The 22,295-nt window shown below is 55.3% G+C and overlaps 1 protein-coding gene across 2 annotated transcripts in view; it reads right to left on the bottom strand.

The window, feature by feature from the left end:
* Window positions 1-22,295, bottom strand: part of PDE2A (phosphodiesterase 2A) — a 94,922-nt gene that overhangs the window by 38,513 nt on the left and 34,114 nt on the right. The window contains exon 3 of one of the 2 annotated variants that reach the window (XM_058687879.1): window positions 16,351-16,412. The exons of the other annotated variant lie outside the window; for it this stretch is intronic. Within the exon in view, the coding sequence (XP_058543862.1) occupies window positions 16,351-16,412 (62 nt within the window). The remainder of the gene's footprint in view (window positions 1-16,350; window positions 16,413-22,295) is intronic. 2 annotated transcript variants of the gene reach the window in all.

The following is a 22,295-nucleotide window of genomic DNA, read 5'->3' as shown; positions in this document are numbered from 1 at the left end:
CCCTCCCCCTCCCCTGCTCCTCCCCCCCCTCCCCCCCACTCTTTGCAGACTCCGGCTGCAGTTGTTACTCCAACAGGGCCGCGTCTCCAGCCTCCGAGCCACACTGGAGACACGTGCACTGTAGAATACACCTGAGCCCAGTCCTGGCGCCCGCACCCCGTGGGCGCTCCACCTCCCGGATGAGCTCGGCCCCCTCCTGCTGGCCCTTCCCCTTCAGTATGCCCAACTAGCTCCTTCTAGGCCCCTCACCGTCAGCTTCTACTCCAGAGCCTGCCTCCCCCAACACGCCCTCCAATTGTCCCAGGACCCCCTAGATCCCTCAGGGGCTAGGTTTGAGGATGGATGAAGGACAGGAGGACGGAAGGAGTTGGGGAGAGAAGGTAGGCTTGTGTGAACAATCAGCTCTCTGCAGTCTGACTCCCTGGAACCTCTCAGTCTCTAGCACAGGGTCTGGGGTCAGGGAAGGAGGGTTGAAGGGAATAACCAGAGCAGGCAGAGGAAGGGAGGCAAAGCTGAATGTGTGGCGGGGAAGATGGCCCTGGGAGGCAGACATCAGACCAAGGGGGGCCAGGACAGGCTCCTGGATTCCCTACCTTTAAATGCCTCATCCACATGGCAGGGTCAAGAGTGATCTCAATCTTCGTGGCCCACATTCTCCTTGACGCCACAGCCTTCCTCCCCAGCATATCACCAGTGTCCCCCTCATCACAGCTGTCCCAGTCATTCTGATTTTTTTTTTAATGTTTATTTATTTTGAGAGAGAGAAAAAGCACAAGTGTGTGAGCTGCGTAGGGTCAGAGAGAGAGGGAGAGAGAGTCCCAAGCAGGCCCTGCACTATCAGCGCAGAGCTGGTCACGGGGCTCAAATTCACCAACCGTGAGGTCATGACCTGAGCTGAAATCAAGAGTCAGAGGCCTAACCTACTGAGCCACCCAGGCACCCTTCTGTCTCGGTCATTATAATTACCTGGTGCCTCTTCATCCTCCTCCACTCCTGGCATAGCGAGGTAATCAAAAGGAAGCAGATGTAAACTCACTGGGAGTCAGTTATGCCATAAGAGAGAAGCCTGGGAAGGAGGAAGGGGTGAGCTCCCTGTCCCCAAGGATGTACTAACAAGGATGGGGGCCATGGGGGAAGGGCTTGGTGAGCTTGGTCCGTCTCCAGCTCTGGGTTCCTTGGCCCTAGATGTCTTCAAACCTTCCTCAGCCTCACCTCTCACACAGTCTTCTTGATGGGTTGGGAGCTGGACAAAGAAAATCCAGGAGCCTCTGAAAGGCAGACACAGTGTCTAGAGCAGAAGAGGAGGATGGAGAGGAGTGACCCACTGGGCCAGTGTCAGAGAAGTTTCTGTCTCTGAGGAAATAATGACCAAAGGATCAACTGGGTACATGAATGGATGGACAAATGAATGAATGAACAAATGAATGAATGAGTGACCCACATCCCTACTCTGGGCCTCTGTCCAGGAACTTTTCATTGTTGCTGCCTTTCTCAGGCAAATCTGACCCTCCTACCGGCCCTCGTGCAGTCCTGCACTCTCCCCATCCGGGCATGGCATGTGCTGATGCATTGCCACTATTTCCCATCTGGCTCCCCCAGCAGACTGGGAGATTTTAGAGGCCAGAGGTTGTGTGCTGTTCCTCCCCAAGTCCCCAGTTTCATCCAGCTCATCACAGGTGTCAGGAGATATTTGCTGAGCTACAAAAGGATCAGTTGGACTCCTGAGTGCCCAGACCTGTTGGGCTGTGAGGGGGTACATGCCATCACTGAGTAGATGGTGGACCCCATGCCCTCTGAAGGCTCCCAGGCCGGGAAGATAGCTGAGAGCTCTCCAAGTTCCCCAAGTCTGGCACGGTAACTGTCTTAGAGAAGGAGCCTGAGGAATGAGAGTACCTTGTGTTGACAGCTTTTAGAAACTTTTCTAAGGCAACGCCATGGACCAGAAGGTCCTCTATGCTTCAGGATCATCTCCCAGTGCAGATGAGGCTGGGGACAGCATGTCAGGATGGAGGAGCTCTTCCCCCAAAGGAGCACTATCACTGTCACCTTCTTTCATGACTGAGGTCACTTCCTCCAGGCAGCCTTCCTGGGTGGGTCACTTGTCTTCCTCCCAGGCCTCCTGAGAATTCTTGCAGGACCAGGGCCTAGAGGGCCCTAGGCCTCAAGGAGCCTAATCCCCAGCTTGATGGGGGTAGCCTAGGGCCAGGGGAAGAAAGAAAGCACCTGCCAGGGCCTCACAAGGAGTCAAGAGGTCCATGGCCCAGCTCAGGGCACTTCAAGATACACTAGGCTCCCTCCCTTCTGGCACTGTTTGCCTTTGGGGCCCCCCCAATTCCCGGCTTTGGCCAGGGGATGGGCTGAGCCCCTCTCAGATGTGGGGTGGGGCTGGGTGTCTTTCTCTAGGCCAGAGGCAGGGTTTCTCGTCTCCCCTTCTGTGGCAGACACAGTGCCCAGAGTGGGAGGTAAATCCCGGGCGGCACTAGCCTGGCATATAGGGTTAGTGTGGGCCTGCAGAGGGCAGGGTGCTGGTGGGAGGTAGAGGGAGGGTGAGCCTGGCAGAGCGTCTCCTCTGGGACAAGTCAGAGAGCAGGACACAGAGCCCCTGCCACCACCATCACCATTGAGGCCTGCCTTGGGGCTTTCCCTGACTCTGTCCAAAGCTCCCTCCCTGCCTCTCGGCCTCCCCAGGCTCTCTGTGTCTGTCCCTCTACTTACTGTCTGTCTATTCTCTGGTATGCACTTCTCCCACAGCCTCACTGCTGGTCCCATGACTGTATTTGGCTCAATCTTCGGGGCCTGGCCCATCCCAGCTGTTCCCCAGATCCCAAGGGGGTGGGGCACGGGGGGGGGGCGTGGTATGAGAAAGACACTGGGACAGAGACAAGTTCAGAGGCAGAGGGACAGACACAAGAGCAAAGAAGGGACCCTGGGGACAGGGCTGGGGAGGCAGGGCTAACAGGGTTATAAAGCCTCCCCAGCCACTGACGGGGAGACCCTGAAGACAAAGTCAGAATTGGAGGGAAGACTGGTGTCAGCCCTTTCCCTCTGCACAGGCTCCTGCCCACCCCCTTCCTTCTCCTGCCCCTGCAGGAATGTGTGAGCACTTTCATTGTTCCTAAAAATAGCTCTTCTTTATTGGGGGTTGGAGTGAGGAATCTTCTGGGCTGGGTTCATCTCAGGCATGCCCCTGCCTCTGGGCTCCCATCTACTGTGTGGGGCCTCTCTGAGTTGCCCTGGCCCTTACCCATGGTGCTTCATTAAAAGGGAAACCTGACTGTATCCTTCCCTTGCATTAAGACTGCCATGGCTTCTGGGCCCAGGATAGGCTCTGAGATCCCAGGCCTGTTGGGAGCTATTTGTCGAGTGATCAGTATCTCATAGTGGGGCCACTGCCTGCTCCTACTGGTTCCCAGGCTCTAACTTCTACCCAACTCTCCAACCTCACTCTCCCCACCCCTAAGTCCCTCCACCTCCAGGCCTCTCTTCCCCCTCCTGTCCTTTGAGGCCTCGCTCAGGTCTGCTGTGCTCACAACTCATCCCCACCGCCAACCCTGCCCCCCTCAGCAGCTCAACAAGGGCTGGGCCGCAGGGGCCCCCAGCGGATGCAGGCTCTGAGGTGCAGCCCTTCTCCAGGGAAGGGGAGACTGGTGGGGAGACAGTGCAAGCTCTGACACCCCTGAGCCCTCCCTGAACCCTGGGCCCTACTGGCCCTTCCATCTCCTGTCCCCAGCTTTAGTTTTCTCTTCTGCACCCTAGGCCTGGAATGTCTCTCTCAATATCAGTCTCCAAGGGGAAGCCCATCCAGTCTCACCTCCTCCCTGCCTCCATTTCTCAGATGGGGAAATTGAGCCTCCGACAGGGGAGACGATGGGCCTGCAAGCTCATGGAAAGCTGGCCACAGGCCACGGGCCTCAGTCACTCTGCCTTGTCTTGCAAGGCCCCAGTCAGCGGGGCTCTAGAGGCAGAAGCAGGCACTTCACACAACCCACCCACCCCGCCCCCGCCCAGGGAAGGCAGGCAGGCTGGCATCCAAAGCTATTTGCCTTTGGAGGGCCCAGGAAGCTAGAAAACAAACATCCGGAGTCTCTGGAACTTCTACTCTCTCTCCTCACATCCCAAGGATCCGGGAGCCACCAAGAGGGTATGCCAGTACGTGCGCAAACACACGCACGCACACTCACACACAGCCCCGGACTGGGTAAACACGTGAGCCCAGAAGATCTCTTGGGATTGTGTGCTTGTGAATCTGTGCAGGTCCTTTAGCGACCCAGAACCCTGAAAAGATGATGAGTCCCTACCCCTGACCTTATATTAATTTTATCTTGGGAAAAAAAAATTAAAATCGCTTTTGTGTGACTTTTCTGATGGCAAATTCTGTATACGCTCATCAAAACTAATCTTTTTTTGTGGTGCCTGGGTGGCTCAGTCAGGTGGCACCTCTTGGTTTCCGCTCAGGTCATGATCTCATGGTTGGGAGTTCGAGCCCCACATTGGGCTCTGTGCTCAGAGCTGAGCCTGCTTGGGATTCTCTCCCTGTCTCTGCCCCTTCCCACCCCCCAAAATAAATAAATAAACTAAAAAAAAAAAAAACTTTTTTTTTCTTTCACTTTGTGGGCAGTTTCCACTTTGCCAGTGACCTAAGCAGGTGTGTGGCCTGCCTCTTAGTCGTCCGTCACGCACGTCCCTGTGGCCCAGTAGGTGACCACGGCAGACTATGCCCCGTGGGTCACTAGGAGAATGTCTGTGTGAAAGCACATGGATCTGTGATTCTGTGAGGGAGTGTGTGTGAGCATGACCGTGTGAGCACCCCTGTGTCCACGTCTGTGCCTGAGCCATCTGCGTGCACAGGTGACCGTCGTGGGCTGTGTCCATGCATGTGTGATGTGAGCCTGCGTGTGCCAAGGGAGTGTGTGGCTGCTTTTGTCTCTGAATGAGTGTATGACTGAGAGGGTTGGTGTCTGCACAAGTGGGGGGTCTGATTCTCTGCTTCCGTGCACCCCCATCACTGCTTCCACCACTCATGCCAGACCAGGGCTCACATCCCTACCCTGACGCATGTCACCTGTGTGGCACTGGACAAGTCTTTTCCCCTTCCTGGGCTCAGTTTCCCCATCTATCAGATGGCACCTTCTCCCAGAGCTGCTGAGAGGACGGAAATGATACCATAAAAGCCTGCCTATGCTGGCTCCCAGCAGGGGGCGAGGCCACTTCTGCACAAGTCAGACAGGGGTGACCCCAACTCTCTGAGCAACTGCAGCCCTGAGGGGCGTGGAATGGTGGAGGAGGGCGGGCTGGGTTTCAGCATCACCCACCTCTGTGCAAGGTACAAGGCATGAGGTGAGAGGCAGTGGCCCTGCAGGTAACTGAAAAATAGCAGCTCCCTTTCCTCAGCCCCTGCTCCAGGTGTGCAGCCTGGGACTAAAGGGTCTCTGACTCTGCGTGAGTGGGGTGGCCATGTTTCAGATGAGGCTCTGAGGACACCCACCCCCCGCTTCCCCTGGGGCTCTGTCCCCTTGACCAGCCCTCCAGCTCTGCCTCTCTAAAGCCCCAAAGGGAAGCCATGAGGGGACTGACTGGACCTGACCTGCAGAGACCAGCTAGGCTGGCCAGATGCTCAGAGACACCCCCACCCTCAGCCCATCTCCCATTATTGGAGAGGGTGACTGAGACATGGAGACGGTCAGGGACTCTCCCAGGGACACAAGTGAGCCCAGTCAGGCCAAGCTCCTGTCTCAAGATCGCTGTAGAACAGACACAGCTGGGGAGACCCAAGCTTTGGACTCTGTTGGCTACTGAATGGGGTCTAAGGGAGCAGGTGGGGGTCCTGAGAGACAGGCACAACTACACCTGGGCCCTTGGCTGCTGGCGTGGACCTCCTGCCCATCCCCACCCGGGTCCAGATCCCCTACTGGTGTGATTAAGCAAATTATAGGGTTTTTTCTTGAGAAAATTGCATCGGCCTAATTGAATGAGGCTGCAGGAGCCTGGGCTGGAGGCTGACAGTGGGTGAGGATGGCAGGAGCTGGGGGAGGGGGGCAAGATGCAGGGGGCAAGCTGGCAACGCTAAGCAGGGGACAGAAGGAACAAGGAAGGCAGGGGGGACGGAGGGCCGTGGGCACAGGAGGACAGGATGCCACTCATTCAGCACACCCATTCTGCACACCCGGAAGTGTGGGAGCATTAGGTGCCTGGGCACAGGACATGACGAGTGGTGCTCCCCTAGAGACCACCGAGTGACTGCTTAGTGCCAGGTACTGCATTCATTTAAAAGTGCTGTTTCAATTTTTTAAATGTTTTTACTGATTTTTGAGACAGAGAGAGACAGAGCATGAGCAGGGGAGGGGCAGAGAGAGAGGGAGACACAGAATCTCACAGGGTCCAGGCTCTGAGCTGTCAGCACAGAGCTCCATGCGGGGCTCGAACTCACAGACTGTGAGATCATGACCTGAGCTCAAGCCAGACGCTCAACCGACTGAGCCACCCAGGTGCCCCCCCAACAGCTGTATTTTACATGTGAGGGGATTGAGGCTCAAGACACAAAATGACTTTTGCTAAAAGTCAGAGCCAGACAGGACTGTCTGACACCACAGCCCTTGCTCTTAACTGGTACCTGCTCTTCCTGCTGAACTGCTACCATCCTGCCTCTGGGAAGCCTTCCTAGGGAGTTCAGAGAACGGAGGGGGGCCTCATACCAACTCACACTTGGCCCAGACAGCGTTTCGGTCCATACAGGGCATTTCTCCTCATCTACACTATGATGTCTGTCCTGTCTCCGATGGTCAGCAGCTGAGGCTGGGCTGATCCCACATGGATTCCACACACCCCCATTGCCCACAGCACACTCATGACCCCTTTCACTCCCATGCAGTGTCCTGTTCTGTGTCACACTCATCACCCCAGGATGACACACAGAGACAGGATCACTGTCACTTGCACATGGCGTGTCTCACATACTCAGTGATTCAGTCATTCCATGGTTTCTACATTGTCACGCATCACTGAGTGTCACAGGGCCACTGACAGTGAAACTATCACTGTACCCTCACTCAGGGTAGCCCATCCTCAGTGTCAGATACCATGTTCCCAATGCTCCACAGTGTCACCCTCATATAGTGTCAAACACACACTTCCAAGCTGGCTGTATGTTGCACTGTCACATTTCAGCATCAACTAGGACCTTCTGACATTAAAAAAAAAAAAATCCACCTTTGGTGAAATGACATCATGTCTGGGATTTGCTTTAAAATACTTCAGCAAAGGGGCGCCTGGGTGGCTCAGTCGGTTGGGCGGCCGACTTCAGCTCAGGTCATGATCTCGCGGTCCGTGAGTTCGAGCCCCACGTCGGGCTCTGTGCCGACAGCTCAGAGCCTGGAGCCTGTTTCCGATTCTGTGTCTCCCTCTCTCTGACCCTCCCCCGTTCATGCTCTGTCTCTCTCTGTCTCAAAAATAAATAAACGTTAAAAAAAATAAAAAATAAAATAAAATACTTCAGCAAAGCAACCTATTGGATGAGAGAAAATATTTGCAAATCGTGTATCTGATTAGGGGGTAATATCCAGAATATATAAAGAAGTCCTACAACTCAACCACAAAATAAACAACCTGATTTAAAAATGGGCAAAGAACTTGAATAGACATTTTCTAAAGAAGACATACAAATGGTGAACAAGCATATGGAAAGATGTTTAACATCACTAATCATTAGGGAAATGCAAATCAAAACCACAGTAAGATACGACCTTTCCCCAGTCTTCCACCTGTTAGGATGGGAAAGAGAAAAGGGAGGGAGGGAGGGAGGGAGAGGAGCACCTGGGTGGCTCAGGTGGTTAAGTGTCTGACTCTTGATTCGTTTCAGCTCAGGTCATGATCTTGTGGTTCCTGAGTTTGAGCCCCACACGATGGACTCTGCTCTGCACTGACAGTGCAGAACCTGCTTGGGATTCTCTATCTCCCTTCTCTTCCCCTCCCCCACTCACACTCTATCTCTCTCTCAAAATAAATAAACATTTTTTTAAAAAAGAAGAAAGAAAGAGGGGAAAGGAAAGGAAAGGAAAGGAAAGGAAAGGAAAGGAAAGGAAAGGAAAGGAAAGGAAAGGAAAGGAAAGGAAAGGAAAGGAAAGGAAAGGAAAGAAGTGTTGGGGAGGATGTGGAGAAATTAGAATACTGGTGCACTGTTGGTGGGAACATAAAATGGCATAGCTGTTGTGGAAAACAGTATGGTGGTTCCCAAAAATTAAAAATAAAGATTACCATATGATCCAACAATTCACTTCTGGGTATATATCTAAAAGAACTGAAAGCAGGATCTTGAAGAGATACTTGTACGCCCATGCTCACAGCAGCATTATTCACAATAGCCAAAAGTTGGAAGCAACGCAAGTGTCCATCAATAGATGAATGGATAAACAAAATGTGGCATATAAAAACAATAGAATATTATTTAGCCTCAAAAAGGAAGGAAATGTTCATACAGCATGGATGAATCTTGAGGATATTATGTTGAGTGAAATACACCAGTCACAAAAAGATAAACACTGTATGATTCCACATATCGGAGGTACCTAGAGTAGCCAAACTCACAGACAGAAAGCAGAAAGATGGATTTCAAGAGCTGGGGGGATAGGGAGTTGTTTAAAGGGTAAAGGTTTCAGTTTTTCAAAGTGCAAAAGATCTGGAGAATGGTTGCACATCAACGTGAACATACTTAACACTACTGAAGGATACACTTAAAAATGGTTAAGAAGGTAAATTTTATGGGGCTCCTGCATGGCTCAGTTGGTTAAGTGGCCGACTTCGGTTCAGCTCATGATCTCACGGTTCATGAGTTCGAGCTCCGTGCTGGGCTCCGTGCTGACAGCTCAGAGCCTGGAGCCTGCTTTGGATTCCGTGTCTCCCTCTCTCTCTGCCCCTTCCCTGCTCATGCTGTCTCTCTCTCTCTCTCTCTCTCTCTCTCTCTCTCTCTCTCTCTCAAACAAAACAAAACAAAACTCCAAAAACTTTATTAAAAATATAGTAAACTTTGTTATGTATATTTCAGAATAATTAAAAGCAAAAAAAAAATACTTCAGGAAAAAAAAAATGGGGGGGGTGGGGTGGGGAGGGGTAGATGTATTAAATGTGCCCAAATCTTGGTAACTGTTAGATTTGGGTGATGGGTATATGGCAAGTTTATTGTATTATTCTCCCCACTATTGTGTGTATTTCAAATATTCCATAATTTAAAAAGTTTACTTTCCCTTGACCTCACACCTTTTCCAGTGGCCACGCCCCTTCATATTCCTTAGAGCCAAAGGTCTCCAAAGTGTTGACTATGCTCCGTCTTCACCCCAGACTCAGCACCCACCCAGCCCTGCTGGCTTCGGGCCCCACCCGGTCACTGACTTGGTTCCCGTCAGGCTGACTAATGCCTGGACCCAGTCCTGCACTGTCTCCCCTGGCTCACTCCACACTCCACACTCCTCACTCCTCACTCCACACTCTCAGTATCCTCCACCTCCCTGGCCACTCCTCCTCTGTCTCCTTGGTGCTCCTCCTCACCTCCCAGGCCTCTAGCTGATGGAGTCTGCAGGTCTGGGGCCAGGGCTCAGTCCTCACCTCACTCTCCTTGAGCTCTCTCCCTAGGTCATCCTAGCCACACCTACTGCCCCCCAAATATATATCCCCAGCCTGGCCTCTGCTGCCCACTGGACACATTCATCTGGATGTCTGACTTCCGTCCAAAACAGATCTCTTAATTTCTTCCTCCTTGTCCTCTCTCATGCCCCTAACCTTGACCTCCCACTATTCTTCACTCATCTCAGTAGCGACTCTACTATCCATTACTTGGTTCCTCAAACCAGAGACCGGAAGCCACCGTCCACTTCTCCCTCCAGCTCATCCTCTTATTCATCAGCAAGTTCTGTCATCGCAACCTCCCATCTATCTCCAAAGTTCATCCGTTTCTCTGCGATTCATCCGCATCCCCATAGCCCGGGCACCACTATCTCCTGCCTGGGTGGCTGCTGCGGCCTCCAGTTTGTCTGCTCACCTCCTCTCTGCCCCTCCAACTCACATTCCAACTGGCCCTTCCCCCCGCACCCCGCCAAACACTACAGCTAGAGCAATCTCAAAATCATGCGTTAGACTGTGTCACTTCCCTGTCTGAACCCACCGGAGTCTTCCTGGGACTGTGTCATACACAGTGTCGTGTGGTCACGTCTCACATTATCACACACTCAGCCAACAGTGGACTTAGAGTCGCTTAGTGACACTTGATGTCACTCCATGTCACACCCTTGGTTACACACTCAGCCTCACTATAGCATACGCTTGGGGGACACACTTGGTTTCACAATTCAGTGTCAGACACTTGAGCCACAAGGACCACACCTGTTATTGCACAATGTCATTCATCTGTGTTTACATATTTGACCCTTATGGTGTCAGAGCCTCAGCGTCACAGACCTAGTATCACTTAGCGTCATACAATCAATATTACACAGTATCAAAGTGTGCTCGGTGCCACATCCATGGTCTCACAGTCTTTGATCAGTGGTGTCACACATTTGGTATCCTTTGGTGTCACACACTCAGTGTCACACTCAGTGACTCACTCACTGTCCACACGGTATCCCAAGATTCAGGTCACATACTCGATAACACATAATGTCACAAGATCAGTGTCACATATTCAGTAGAATACCCACTGCCCCACGATCAGCATCTCAGTATCACCCTGGGTCCCATAAGCTTCCGCCCACCCCACCCCACTGGGCACAGTCGCCTGAGCTGCTGCCCCATGTCAAGGCTGTTTCCTGTTGTTGTGTTCAGAGTCCTTAGCCACTGCTTGTTCCTTCAAGGATTTCCTGTTGTCAGGGCCCCAGTCAGGCCTGGCCCAGCCTGGGACACACAGCCCAAAGCCCAAGGGCCAGCCAGTGGGAACCCTGCGCCTCCTGCCCCCCCATCATTCTGGTTGGGCCCCGTGGGATATTCCCCCCATTCAATCAACCTGGATTCCCCACGTGCCTGGGCTCATGCCCTGTCCACTGAAAGGAGGTGGCCTCTGGGCCCTGCCCCACCCACTCCCAGGATGACCAGGAAGGGGACTCGAGGGCTGTCTGGAAGAGGCTGTCTACACTGGTCTATGAGGCTCAGTCTGAAGCTGCTGGGAGCCGGAAGAGAAGGACAGAAGGTGGAAGAGGAGGACAAAAGCTTAGGGGGTTAGAGAATCAGGGAAGCCTTCCCAGAGGAAGCCAGCTGAGAGCTGGCAAATATGAAGACAAGGAAGAAAATGCATCTGAGGTGGGGGCACCAGACAGGAGCAAACACTTGGAGGTAGGAACCAGGAAGAGACAGGGCTGCCAGAGACGAAGACAAGAACATGGGAGACAGGCAAATTATGCTGTGGGATTTGGAGAAAAACAGACTTCTCTGCTATCCTTCTCCCCCTCCCCCATTCCAGCATTTAGATTCTGGCTCCAAGAGGAGCCTCCGGGCACTCCCTTCCTGGCCCTTCCTTCGGCCCCCGGCCCCGCAGACTGCCCCCCATGGCTGCCAGGCCCCCTCACCTCCCTCCCGCCCCAGGCCAGCCTGCAGGAAGGACACAGGGAGGCCAGCACACGCTCCCCACACGGCCTGAGATAAATATTTCCCAGGAAACGGAACTTGTTCTCTCAGTGTTTACAGCCAAGGACCAGGCAGGGTGGTGGGGGAGGGGCCCGCCTGAGGAACCTTGTTCTGGGGCTCACAGCATCTACCCCCAACACCACCTCAGACCTGCTGCGTGCCTCTGAGCCAGTCTCTGCCTCTCTCTGAGCCTCCATTCCAAGCCCTCAAGGGGGCTGACCTCCCTGGGCCTTGGCCTGCCTAATGCTCAGCACAGTCTGAGCTTATGTCTTTTCTGGGTATAAATCCCTGGTACTTGATACCTCCTCCTTTAGACTAGGCTTCTCAGATTGCAGGACCCATGCCTGCCCATCTCCACCTGGTCCTTGTTTGGGCAGGGGTGTGGACAAATGGATGGACAGACAGACGGACTGGGTGGCAGCTGAGACCACCTCCCTGGCCCCAAGTCCCTACACAGCCCAAGCCTGTGCGGTCCAACAGGTGGGCACAGGCAGATGGCAGGGCCTCGGGGCCCCTATAGAGGCCAGATGCTATGGCCAACTAGCTGCAGGCAGCTCCCTTGGGGCCATGGGGCATCACTGAGGCCACTTAATCCTGACGTGGAGAACCCAGGAGGAGGCTGGCACACCTGCCAGTTAGGAGCACTCACTCAAGAATTTTAAACAGGCCACAAAGTGTTGCCTGCTGGAAAGCAGCCCTTCCAGCCGCATCCAGGTGCTCCCTGCCCATTGCCTGGGCTCCACTGACATGCTGGGCCTTCTCTCACAGAGACCCAGGGCATCCTGCCCACACGGCCTGGCCCCAGCGGCTCCTTCCATGTGTGAAGACTTTCTCAGCCCCCACAGCAATCTTACCTTACAGGATCACCCCAGCTCCTGCCTAGCCCTATGCCTAGTCCTGCCTATCACTAGCCTGCCACACTGGGCCCATTTACTCACCATTGGTGGCCTCAGCCTCACCCCAGACTCTGGGACCACGCATTCCTCAGTCCAGGACCCAGGGGCAGAGGGGTTTTTGGATCTGGCTTCTCAGCACCAAGCCAGCCTCCCACAGTCCCCTCTGGGGCTGAGTCTTTGTTTCAGGCTCTCTATCTGCTTGTTCCCAGTCCTGGGCTGGACCTTGTTGTCCTCATGTAGTTTTCTCAAAAGCTGGCTACATGGACCTCTCTGACTATCTAGCTGATCTTTGGCTTCATCAGTCCACGGCCTTGACCCTCCCCATCCTTCAAAGTTCCAAGGCCACCTCCTCCAGAAAGTCTCCAAGACTCTCCCCAATCCAGCAATTGCCCTTTCTTGGAACTCCTCCAACACTTCACACAGCCATTCTCCTTTAATCAAGAAACATTAATTGGGCACCTACTATGTACGAGGCCTTGCCAGGTCCCATGCGGGCTCAGGAGAGACAAAGGAGACTCAGCCTTGGTTCCTATCCCCCATGTGTTTACAACTAGGTGGGAAAGGATATGCAACCACATGGGCTAACAAGTTACCCAACTAGAGCTCAGGGAAGCTTGGGAGCTGTGAGTGCCCAGGAAAGAGGGGAGATTGACTTGACCTGAGTGGAGGGAGCAATCTGGGAGGACTCTACAGAAGAGGTGACCTCTAACCTGAGGCTTAAAAAGGGAGTAGGCAGAGAAAAAAGGGAAAAGCATTCCAGAGAAAGGGGTCGGTGCAAACAAAGGCAGTGAGGCCAGGAAGAGCTGGTGTCCTGCGGAGTAATAAGCACTGCCAAGTCCAGGAGCAAGGGGTAGTCCTGAGGGGGCCCAGCAGGCAGGGCCGACAATGCCAAGGGGTGTGGCCTCTATTTATCCCATGAGCAGCGACAGAGGAGCCAGTGCTGGGCAGAGCATTAGCGTGCTTAGTGGGGATACCTGTGCCATTGTCTACGTCTGCCTCTCCCCCAGCCTCTGCCCTAGCTACTGCTCCCAAGATCCATCTGGGCCCCGAGAACCAGCACAGAGAGGGCATGGAACCAACGCGCTCAGTTCACTACTTGAACTGCCTCCACCCCAACATCCAGAGAGCAATGGCCCTGGCCCTGAAGGAGGATTCCAGGCTGAGTGTGAAGAGCCCTCCCCCAAGCTGGCGGGTTGGCACAGGAGCCAGGGAGCCATCCCAAGAGGGTGTGCTGAACAGATGCCCGCCATAGGGATGGGTGCTGGCAGCCCTGCTCCCCTGGCTGTCAAGCTGCCAGTGCCAGGAGAACGTGCCGTGCCCACAGAACCTCCATTAACCCTGGCCCAGCCCCAAGGTGCACCCTGTCAGCCTAGGCCTGGCTCCAAGGATCTCACCCTTGTGGGAAGCAGGGAGGGAGCCAGCTCCCTCTAAGGACCTGCTGTGGGCCAGGCCCGGGCCAGGCAGCTCACACATACTTTGTAACATGCCCCAGCAGCTCTGCTGTGATTGCATCCAATAATGATGGATGTTCTTATCCCCTTTGACAGGTGAAGAAACTGATGCTCAGGCTGGTTAAGGGACTGGCCCAAGCTCACACTCTTAGAAAGCAGTGAAACTGGGACTTGGACACATGCCCATCTGACCCACAGTCAGTCTGCTAGATGAGGCCTTGTCTCTAGCTTCCACCCTGGCAGGGGGAGGGGGGGTCCTTCTCAGTCACCCCATCCCTCTTCCTTCTTTCCGCCCCGCTGTCCCTGTAGTATGACCATATCCTAGGGTCCCTGCTCTCTCCGGTCCTGTCCTTTTTATGTTGGGGAGTGCCTGGCACTCTCTCCCAGCAGAGCTGAGCATGGGCCTAGGCACTTGGGATGGGGTGCTAACTGAGCCCAGAGATAGAGTAGGCTCTGCCCAGAGGCCAGGCAGACAGCTGCCATCTTCAGGGTGGATGTGAGGCTGGGGGACAGGCCAGAGCTGAGAGCTGAGGGGCTCACAGCCTAAGACCCTCCCTCTGAGGGAGGAGGCAGCAGGATCCAGACAAAGGAAACGGGGAGACAGAACAGAAGCAAAGGGATCCAATGGGTATGATGGGGAGAGGCCTCCTGCTGGGGCTCGGTGGAGCTAGACAGGAGGGGCAGGACTTGCACTTGTAGGGAACTGGGCCCAGGCCTAGGCAAAGAGGGTGGTACACAGAGGTATAAATGAGGAGCCTGGGACTGGCTCCTTCCCCTGGGGCCTAGCTCCCAGCACCAAGGCGGGTCTCAGCTTCTCCAAAGCCGTGTCCCCCCATGGCTTCCTGGGAGGATGACAAATCCAGGCTTTCCTGGCAGGTGGCAGTGGCTGCCGAGACACTGCTGGCTCCCAGGAACACCATCTGTCCCAGCTCTGGGTGGGGGGGGAGCCCCTGCCCCATGGGGAATGCCATGATCATAAATAAATTAATAATGACTTTCTGGGTGCCCCCTCCTCTCTCCCTTTCCCAACTCCCGGCTGTAGGGACATTCTCAGGGCTTGGCCCCCACGTCCCGGCAGTAAGTCCATGCTGAGCCCTGCTGTACGCCAGGCCATGTGTGGGCGTCTTCTTTCCCATGTTACCGGAGGGCAGGGAGAGAGCAAGTGGCGGGCATGAGACGCATCTGGGATCCACACTCAGATCTGCCCCGTTTGCTCACTGTGTGACCTCACTGGGCCTCAGCTTCCTCAAAGGAGAATAATAACAGCTGCTGTTTCACTGGGGGGTCATGAGGATTGAACAAGGAAGTGTGTCTAATGCTTCTGACACAGAGGAGGCTCCCCTTTCTCTTAGCCGGGCCTGGGTACAAGAGAAGGCTCATGCTGGTCTTGCTGCTCGGTCTGACGTTACACACAACCTTCCTCTGTGCCACTCCACCCAGTCTGCAGCCCACCCCATTTCTGCTGCTCAAGGCCCCTCTGAGGGCTGAATACTGCGAGGCACCCCAAAGGCATGGCCGGGGGTGTGGATGGCATCCCTCACATCAAAGGAAATGCACTCACCAGGCACCCTTTGGAAGGAGGTGGGAGACTCAGGAATGAAAAAGGCACAGTCCCCAGGCTAAGGAGCTCACAGTTCAAGGGGGGGAAGACCTACAGAGTCACATAATGGAGAAAATAGAGTGCTAATGGCACAGACACCAGAATGCCCCCGTCTGACTAGGCAGGAGAGCTCAGAGGAGGGAGCATGAAGGGCAGGGAGGGCTTCCTGGAGGAGGGGAGGCTAGAGCTGAGCCCAGAAAGATTTGGGAAGCTGAGGGAGAAGAGGGTGGCAGGAGTGGTTCTGGGGAGGCAGGACGGATAAACGGGGTACTGTAGCCTGGTGGGGACTGCAGAGGGAGCAGGAGGATGGGAAGCATCGATTTTTGAGCAGAAAAGTGACAAATTCAGGTATGCGTGTTAGAAAGAGACTCCTGGCAGCCACATGGAGAGTGGGGCAACTGAAAGCAGTGAGCCAGTGAGCCGTGCAGGGGAAAGATGACCAGTGCCGGACTGGGGCAGGCAGCAGGAGTGGAGAGGACGAGGGGAATTCAGAAAACACCTAGGGCAGAAAATCAACAGGGAATCATTGGGTGAGGGTGGGGAGGCCTAGGGAGGAGTCGGAAATGATTCCCCGGTGACTTGGGAGGAGGATGAATCCTCAATGGGAAAGGACCCCAGGCAGGAATAGGGCAAGGAAGGTGATCTTGGTGTGGGGTGACCCTAGGCTGGTGGGGGCAGGGGTGGGATTCGGCTCCAGCCTCCCAGTCCTCCCAGGGGTGGGGACAATGCTCAGACTGACCCCCAGTCTGTGCCCCCACCCCTCCAAGCCCACCCACGCCTCCCTCCACTGAACTCTCACCTCCAGTCCGGCATCTCTACTCTCTGGGGGGACTGGCTTCTGTGCAAGTGGGTCCCAGCCGGCTGCAGAGACAAGAAGGCCAGGGGCTGAGGCTTGCCAGGCCTTCTCCCCTTCTTCCCAGCCTACCCCCGCCCACCCAGTCCCCAGCAGGCCCAGGGCTTCCTCTTCCCCACAAGTGGCCCCCTCCAGGAAGCCTCGCCTGATTTCACCCTGCTCTCCCCTCACCCTCCCTTCTTACTCCCTACTTCAGGTGGACACCTCTTCTCTGGGAACAGAGTCGAGCTCTTTCGTTCAACCAGGACCTCCTCAGGAGGGGAACAACCACATTTTCACCCTTTCTGATGCCTTCTCCACTTCCGCTTCTCTCCAGGAAACTTCACTACACTTCTCTAATCCTCAGTTTCCCCATCTGCAAAATGGGGTTTGTCCTATCTAGCTCACACAGCCACGGGGTCGGGCTCCCAGCTGGTGCCCCAACCCTGGCCTGGTGCTCAGTCATCTGGGCTCTAGTCGGACCCCACAGCACCTCATAATGCTGGCAGACACCAGGGAGCTGCTCAGCTCACTCATTCTCCAGGAGCCTACCACCCAGGTGGCCTCCAGAAACCCCAGCCTCTCGAAGGCACTGCCCAGGGGCTGGCTGCCCCTCCCCACCCCCACCCGACAAGCACACCCAAGCATTGGACAGGCACAGGCGGCGGGATATTCTGAGCCTGGCTTCCTTCCAGTCAGCTGCTGGCCGCCATGCCAGCCTGGCGCGGGCGCAGGGGCTGATTTGATTTGGCAGCTTTGGAAGCGTGTGGTGGGGACGGGAGGGGGAGAGGGATGAGACACCCATCTCTGCTAGGAAATAAACAGCCTTGGGTGCTCAGCGAGCTGGGGGGAGGGCACAGTCTGGCATTGGTGGGGGGGTTCTGCGTCTCCTGCCTGGTGGTCCCCTCTTCTCATCCAGGTTCTGGATGCCTGCCCATGACTGTTGGAATTTATGGCTTTCCTTGGGTCACCATAGGGGTGACAGGAGCTGCACCTGGTATGTGGATACTTGTGGTGTGGCTGTGGCAGGGTGTCTGTTTGTCCCACATGTCCCCGTGTCCTATGGGATCTCCCTACTCAGCCATGCCTGAGTGTCGCCCAGGAAGACTGGGTCTGCGTGTGGAGTGGTGGTCTAGATGTGGCCATCTCCACGGGTGACTATGGTCCGCACGGACTGACCGCAGCCCAGGGTGTGACGAGGTCACCCATGTGTGCGAGTCTACTGTAGGGCATTGGTCCCGGCCTGTTCCTTCCCTCTGTGCGATGACCCTGCTAACCCGGCCATGTCCGGCAGAGGAAATGACAAGGGCTGAGCTAAATACCTAACCCCAAGCCCATCCCTTTTGTCCACAGGCCTCAGCCTTCTTTTCCACCCAGGCCTCCGATGGTCCACCCAACTCTCTCTCCCTCCCGTGACAGGAGGCAGTGCTAGTTATGATTCTCCAAATACCCTCCCGCCTCTCTACCCCTCCCTGGAGAGGCCCCTGCTCTCTGGCTCCCCAGCACCACTGCCAGCATGGGGAAGGTAGGCTGGAAAAGGGGAGTCTCAGCAAGGCATTCACAGCTCCCCCATAATCCCACCCAGCCTCAGTGCTTACCACACCCCTGCCTACCCCCCAGGCAGGGAGGTCCAGCTCACCCCTCCTGGGAGTCTGCAGCACCCATTATTATGCTGCTGACACCCTGGGGACCTGGGCTTCACAACCTCCAGTTAGAGAACTGCTGAGTGGGATCGTGGTTATGATTCTCTGACCTCTACGCTGACAGGTCAAGGCTGTGGGGTCAGACGAGGACCCTAGTCCTAAGAGTTGTGCCCCAGACACCAGCCAGGAGGTTAGGGTAGGGTGGAGCCTGCTTTGGGGAAGACACAATGTCTCATCTGTCACGGCCTCCTCATTGTCCCACTGTCCTCTGGGGACCTCAAGGCTCTCCCCACCCAGCCACAGGAAGCTGAGCCCCTCTTGGAGACAGAAGGAAGGGACACTGAAGGAGGGGCTTTAGGACTAGGAGGAGACTCACCCATGACCTTGGGATCACAGTGGAGGAACCTAGGATCGTAGAACCCAGCTGTCATAAAGAGGCTAGTGAGATGGAGACAATATGCAGAGAGGTCCTGGAGGGCTTCCTAGAGGAGGTGTGTGGTGCCTCACAAGAAGAGAACACCAGGTTCCAGAACAGCCTCCTAACTATGAGATATAGGTTTTCACCTGGGACTTATATGTTCTCATGTATGCATTTGCATGTGTCTGTGTGTCCGTGTGGGCATGGGTGTCATCCCAGTCACGGAGTCCTGAGCTCCAGTCTATGTCCCGAGGGCAGGTTCTGCCAAAGGTAGGGGTCAGCTAGGTGGCAGGCACAGTGGCAGACAAGACAGTAGTCTGAGTAAAGAAGAGGGATGACAACTCAGGGCTGAAAGAGAAGCCCGTTGTGGGTCATGACCTCAGTTCACACCCTAGCCGCCTGACACTGAGGGCAGTGTGCTTCCGTGACACGGGCCCAGCATAGGACCTTCCCTCTCTGAGCTACTTTCCTCTTCTGAAGAATAAAAGCATGGGACTCGATCTCCTAGGGCCCGTCCAAGTCTAACGATCTTTGGAGGGAGGCTGACACACACACGCAGCCAGCCAGAGATGGAGACTTGCAGGGTGGGGAGAGAGCCCGAGTGAAGGGGCAGGAGCGCCCAGGAGGCTCACTGTGGGTCGGGTGGCTGGGGACCCTATCCTCAGGGCCAAGACAGGATGCTGTAGACAATGGAACCTTGGGGATGACAGGGAGCAGCTGCCGCCACCCTACCTGCCTTCTGGCCTGTGGGAGGAGAACGATGGAGGAGTGATCGACAAGGGCTCTGCCCCCTAACAGGAGTCCTGCCTCAGCTCCTGTTCCCCAGGTGTTACAGGGGAAAGGGGGAAGCTGCAGACAATGGGGAGCACCCAGGACTGGGAGTCAGGAAGCTGGGTTTCAGGTCCTGCTCTGCTGTGCGACCTGGGCCAGCTCCTGGTCTCCCTCACCTGATCTTTGAGCCCATCATGCTGGGACTCCTGCAGCGGCACCAGGCTTCTGAGGAACCCAGTCGGAGCGAGCTCTCTAGAGGACAAAGATACTTCTCTCCTGCCTAGGGGATCCCCCCCACCCAACTCTGGCACAGGTGCTGAGACAAGTGCAGAAGCCAAGAGGCAGCAAGCCGCCCGGCCTGTGCCACAAGGGAGCACCCACTGGTCATCCATCTCCAGGCGACTTGGCCTGGGACCTCCCTTCCTTAAGCTCTTCTCACAGCCACCTCCAGGGCACAAGCAGGGTCCTCCCTCCTTGGCCTGTGCTCAAGAGGTGCTGATGGGTCACCAGCCAATGCCCACACTGCTCCTCTGGCTGCCCTGGCCTCTGCCCCAGTCGGAAGCCCTTTGTACTTGGGGCCCTCACAAGCAAGTGTTCGTGCATTTCCACGTCCGTGTCCAGGAAGTGTTCATGTCCTGTTTTCCCCCTCAGGCCAGGGTTGGTGGGGAAGGGGGGTAGGTGGTAAGCAGACCTCTCTTTCCTCCTCTGTCTGTCGACATTTCTGCCCAGAGACTTTAGTGGCTGGGAGGAAAGGGCACTCCTCTCTCTGCTATAATCCGAAATAGTTGAAGGATGGAGGCAGGGGGATGAAGGAAATGACCCCTTATCCTGCAAGCTTAGGGAGTGGCAGATCTCACACGTGCACAGACATCACTTCTGTTGGGGCAGGAGAATCTGCCCATGTGACCCAGGTGGAGAGGGGTCTGGGTCCCCCAACACCGGCTCAGCCCTCCTCCCCTCTCCCTGGGGGTGGGGCCACCCTCCATCCTGAGCTGTCTCCGTTGCTTCTCCTTATGTTTTTAATAACCTAACATCGACATTAACAAGGAAGGTGGTTGCAGCTCTTCCCAGCAGCCCCATTTAGAATCATTGAATCATCAGATCATCAAATCCTAGAATCCTGGATTCACAGAATGCCCGCCTATTTGGCTCCTGGAGTCTCAGCAACTTCAAGTTGCAGAATGTCGGAATCGCACAACCCAGCTTGCACACGGCTCTGTCTGGAAGCTAAGAGTCATGGAAGGCTAGAAGCCCACAAACTGACACTGCCGGATTCTTAGAATCATGCATCCCTAGAGCTGGTGCTCATACACTCCTTGGAGATACTACCCCTACTTCCTTCTTCCCGCCCCCCGCCCCCGCCCGCCGTGAGAAAACGCAGCCCAGAAAATGGCCTCGTGCAAGATGACCGGAGAGTGCAAGCCAAGCAATGCCCACCCCTGAGATGGCAAAACGGGACCACAACATTCGGGTGTTCCAGAAATGGTGTCACTTTTACATTAGGAAATAGCTGTGTTTATGCTGGAGTGGGGCCGCTCTGTGAGTTTTGCTCACTTCCCCTCATGCCCCCTCCTGGCCCTCCCCCAGTCCTCCTGTGCCCCCACACCACCCCCACTGAGCACTGTAGCTGAGTATCTCTCAGCCCCCTCACCCTCCTCCAATCTGGGTGCAACTCTCTCGCCCATCCCTCCTCTAGGTCTACACCTGGGCCCCCTAAATAAAGACAACCACAGATGGGGCCAACTCCCTCAGGGTGGAGGACAGGAAAAGCAAAAGGCCTGCCACCTGAAGCTAACAGCCAGAGGGCGGACTCCCCAGAGGAGGTGCCTTGAACTCAAGACTGGAAGCCTGGGGGGAGGGGGGGGAGAGAAGGGGGGGGCTGTTGGCCACCCCTGAGGCAGCAGCAGCTTCAGGGGAGTCTGATCTGAAGTGGAGGGAAGCAAATGAGACCTACATTTGATATTAGAACCATCAAGTATGTTTAGCATTTTCATAAATTTACATTTTAACTCATTTTGGAATGTGCTCATACAGTTTTGGATTTGAATTTTATTAAATATTACGTTTCACAGATTGTTTTAATTTTTGAATTCTGAACACTCTTTGCCCAGGGCAGTTCCTGAGTCCCCACGCTCCTGGAGAGGATACTGCACTTCTGAGTGGGGGCCAGGTCTCCTGGTCTCTGCTTAGCCTCCAAGCTCCTGACCTGGGAGACCTTCCTGAGACCTTCCAGTCCTTAGAGGACCCTGACACAGGCCCAGGCATCTGCCCTCACGCCCAGTCTTCCCTCAGGAGCCCAACCAGACACGCAGGGAGGTGCTCCCTCTCTTTCTACCTCCATAGCTGAGCGGCTCCCTCTTCACCCCTCGAAGGTCTGTCTCCTCCCCTCCATCCTGGCCATCTTCCTGCCCATGCGTCCTCACCCTTCTCTGGACCACACTGAACCAGCCTCCAGCAAGGCCAGCCCAGCCTCCTGCCGCACCCCTTCCGTGTGCTCTCCAGCTATGGCCCAGGTTTCCTAATAAGCAGGTCTGAGCAGTCCCTGCCCTGCTTTCAACTCCCCACCTAGTGCCCAGCTCCTTCTGGGAAAAGTCCACAAATCCCTTCACTTGGGAGTCCTGCACAATTTGGCCCCTGCAGACATCACCAGCCTTGTCACCAGCTTCACACACACACACACACACACACACACACACACACACACACACACACCAGATCCCACCCTAGGACTCGGCCACCCTGGCAGTCCAGGATCCAGCTACACAGAACTACAGAACCACACTTCCTTCCCTCTGTCTGTCACCAGCAAGGCTTCACGTGTGCCATTCACTCCTTCTCTCTGTCCAGAACTTTCTCCTAGTTCATCCCTTAACTCTCAGATTAGATACATTTCCTCCTGGAAGCTCCCCGACTTGCCCCTCCCTCCTACTCTGGGCTGAATCAGGGGTTGCTGCTCTGTCCCACCATGGCCTCCTACTTTCTCTCCAGCACTGCCCTCACCACACCACCTACCAGCATCAGTCTTTGTGCCTCCTCCCCGACCCCATCACCTGGCTGCCATCAGCCCTCGTACCTAGGTG

This window comes from Neofelis nebulosa, chromosome 10 (genome assembly GCF_028018385.1).
Source record: "Neofelis nebulosa isolate mNeoNeb1 chromosome 10, mNeoNeb1.pri, whole genome shotgun sequence".
Lineage (NCBI taxonomy): Eukaryota > Metazoa > Chordata > Mammalia > Carnivora > Felidae > Neofelis > Neofelis nebulosa.
The sequence above is the reverse complement of the archived record's forward strand: the minus strand, read 5'-3'. Positions and strand labels throughout refer to the sequence as shown.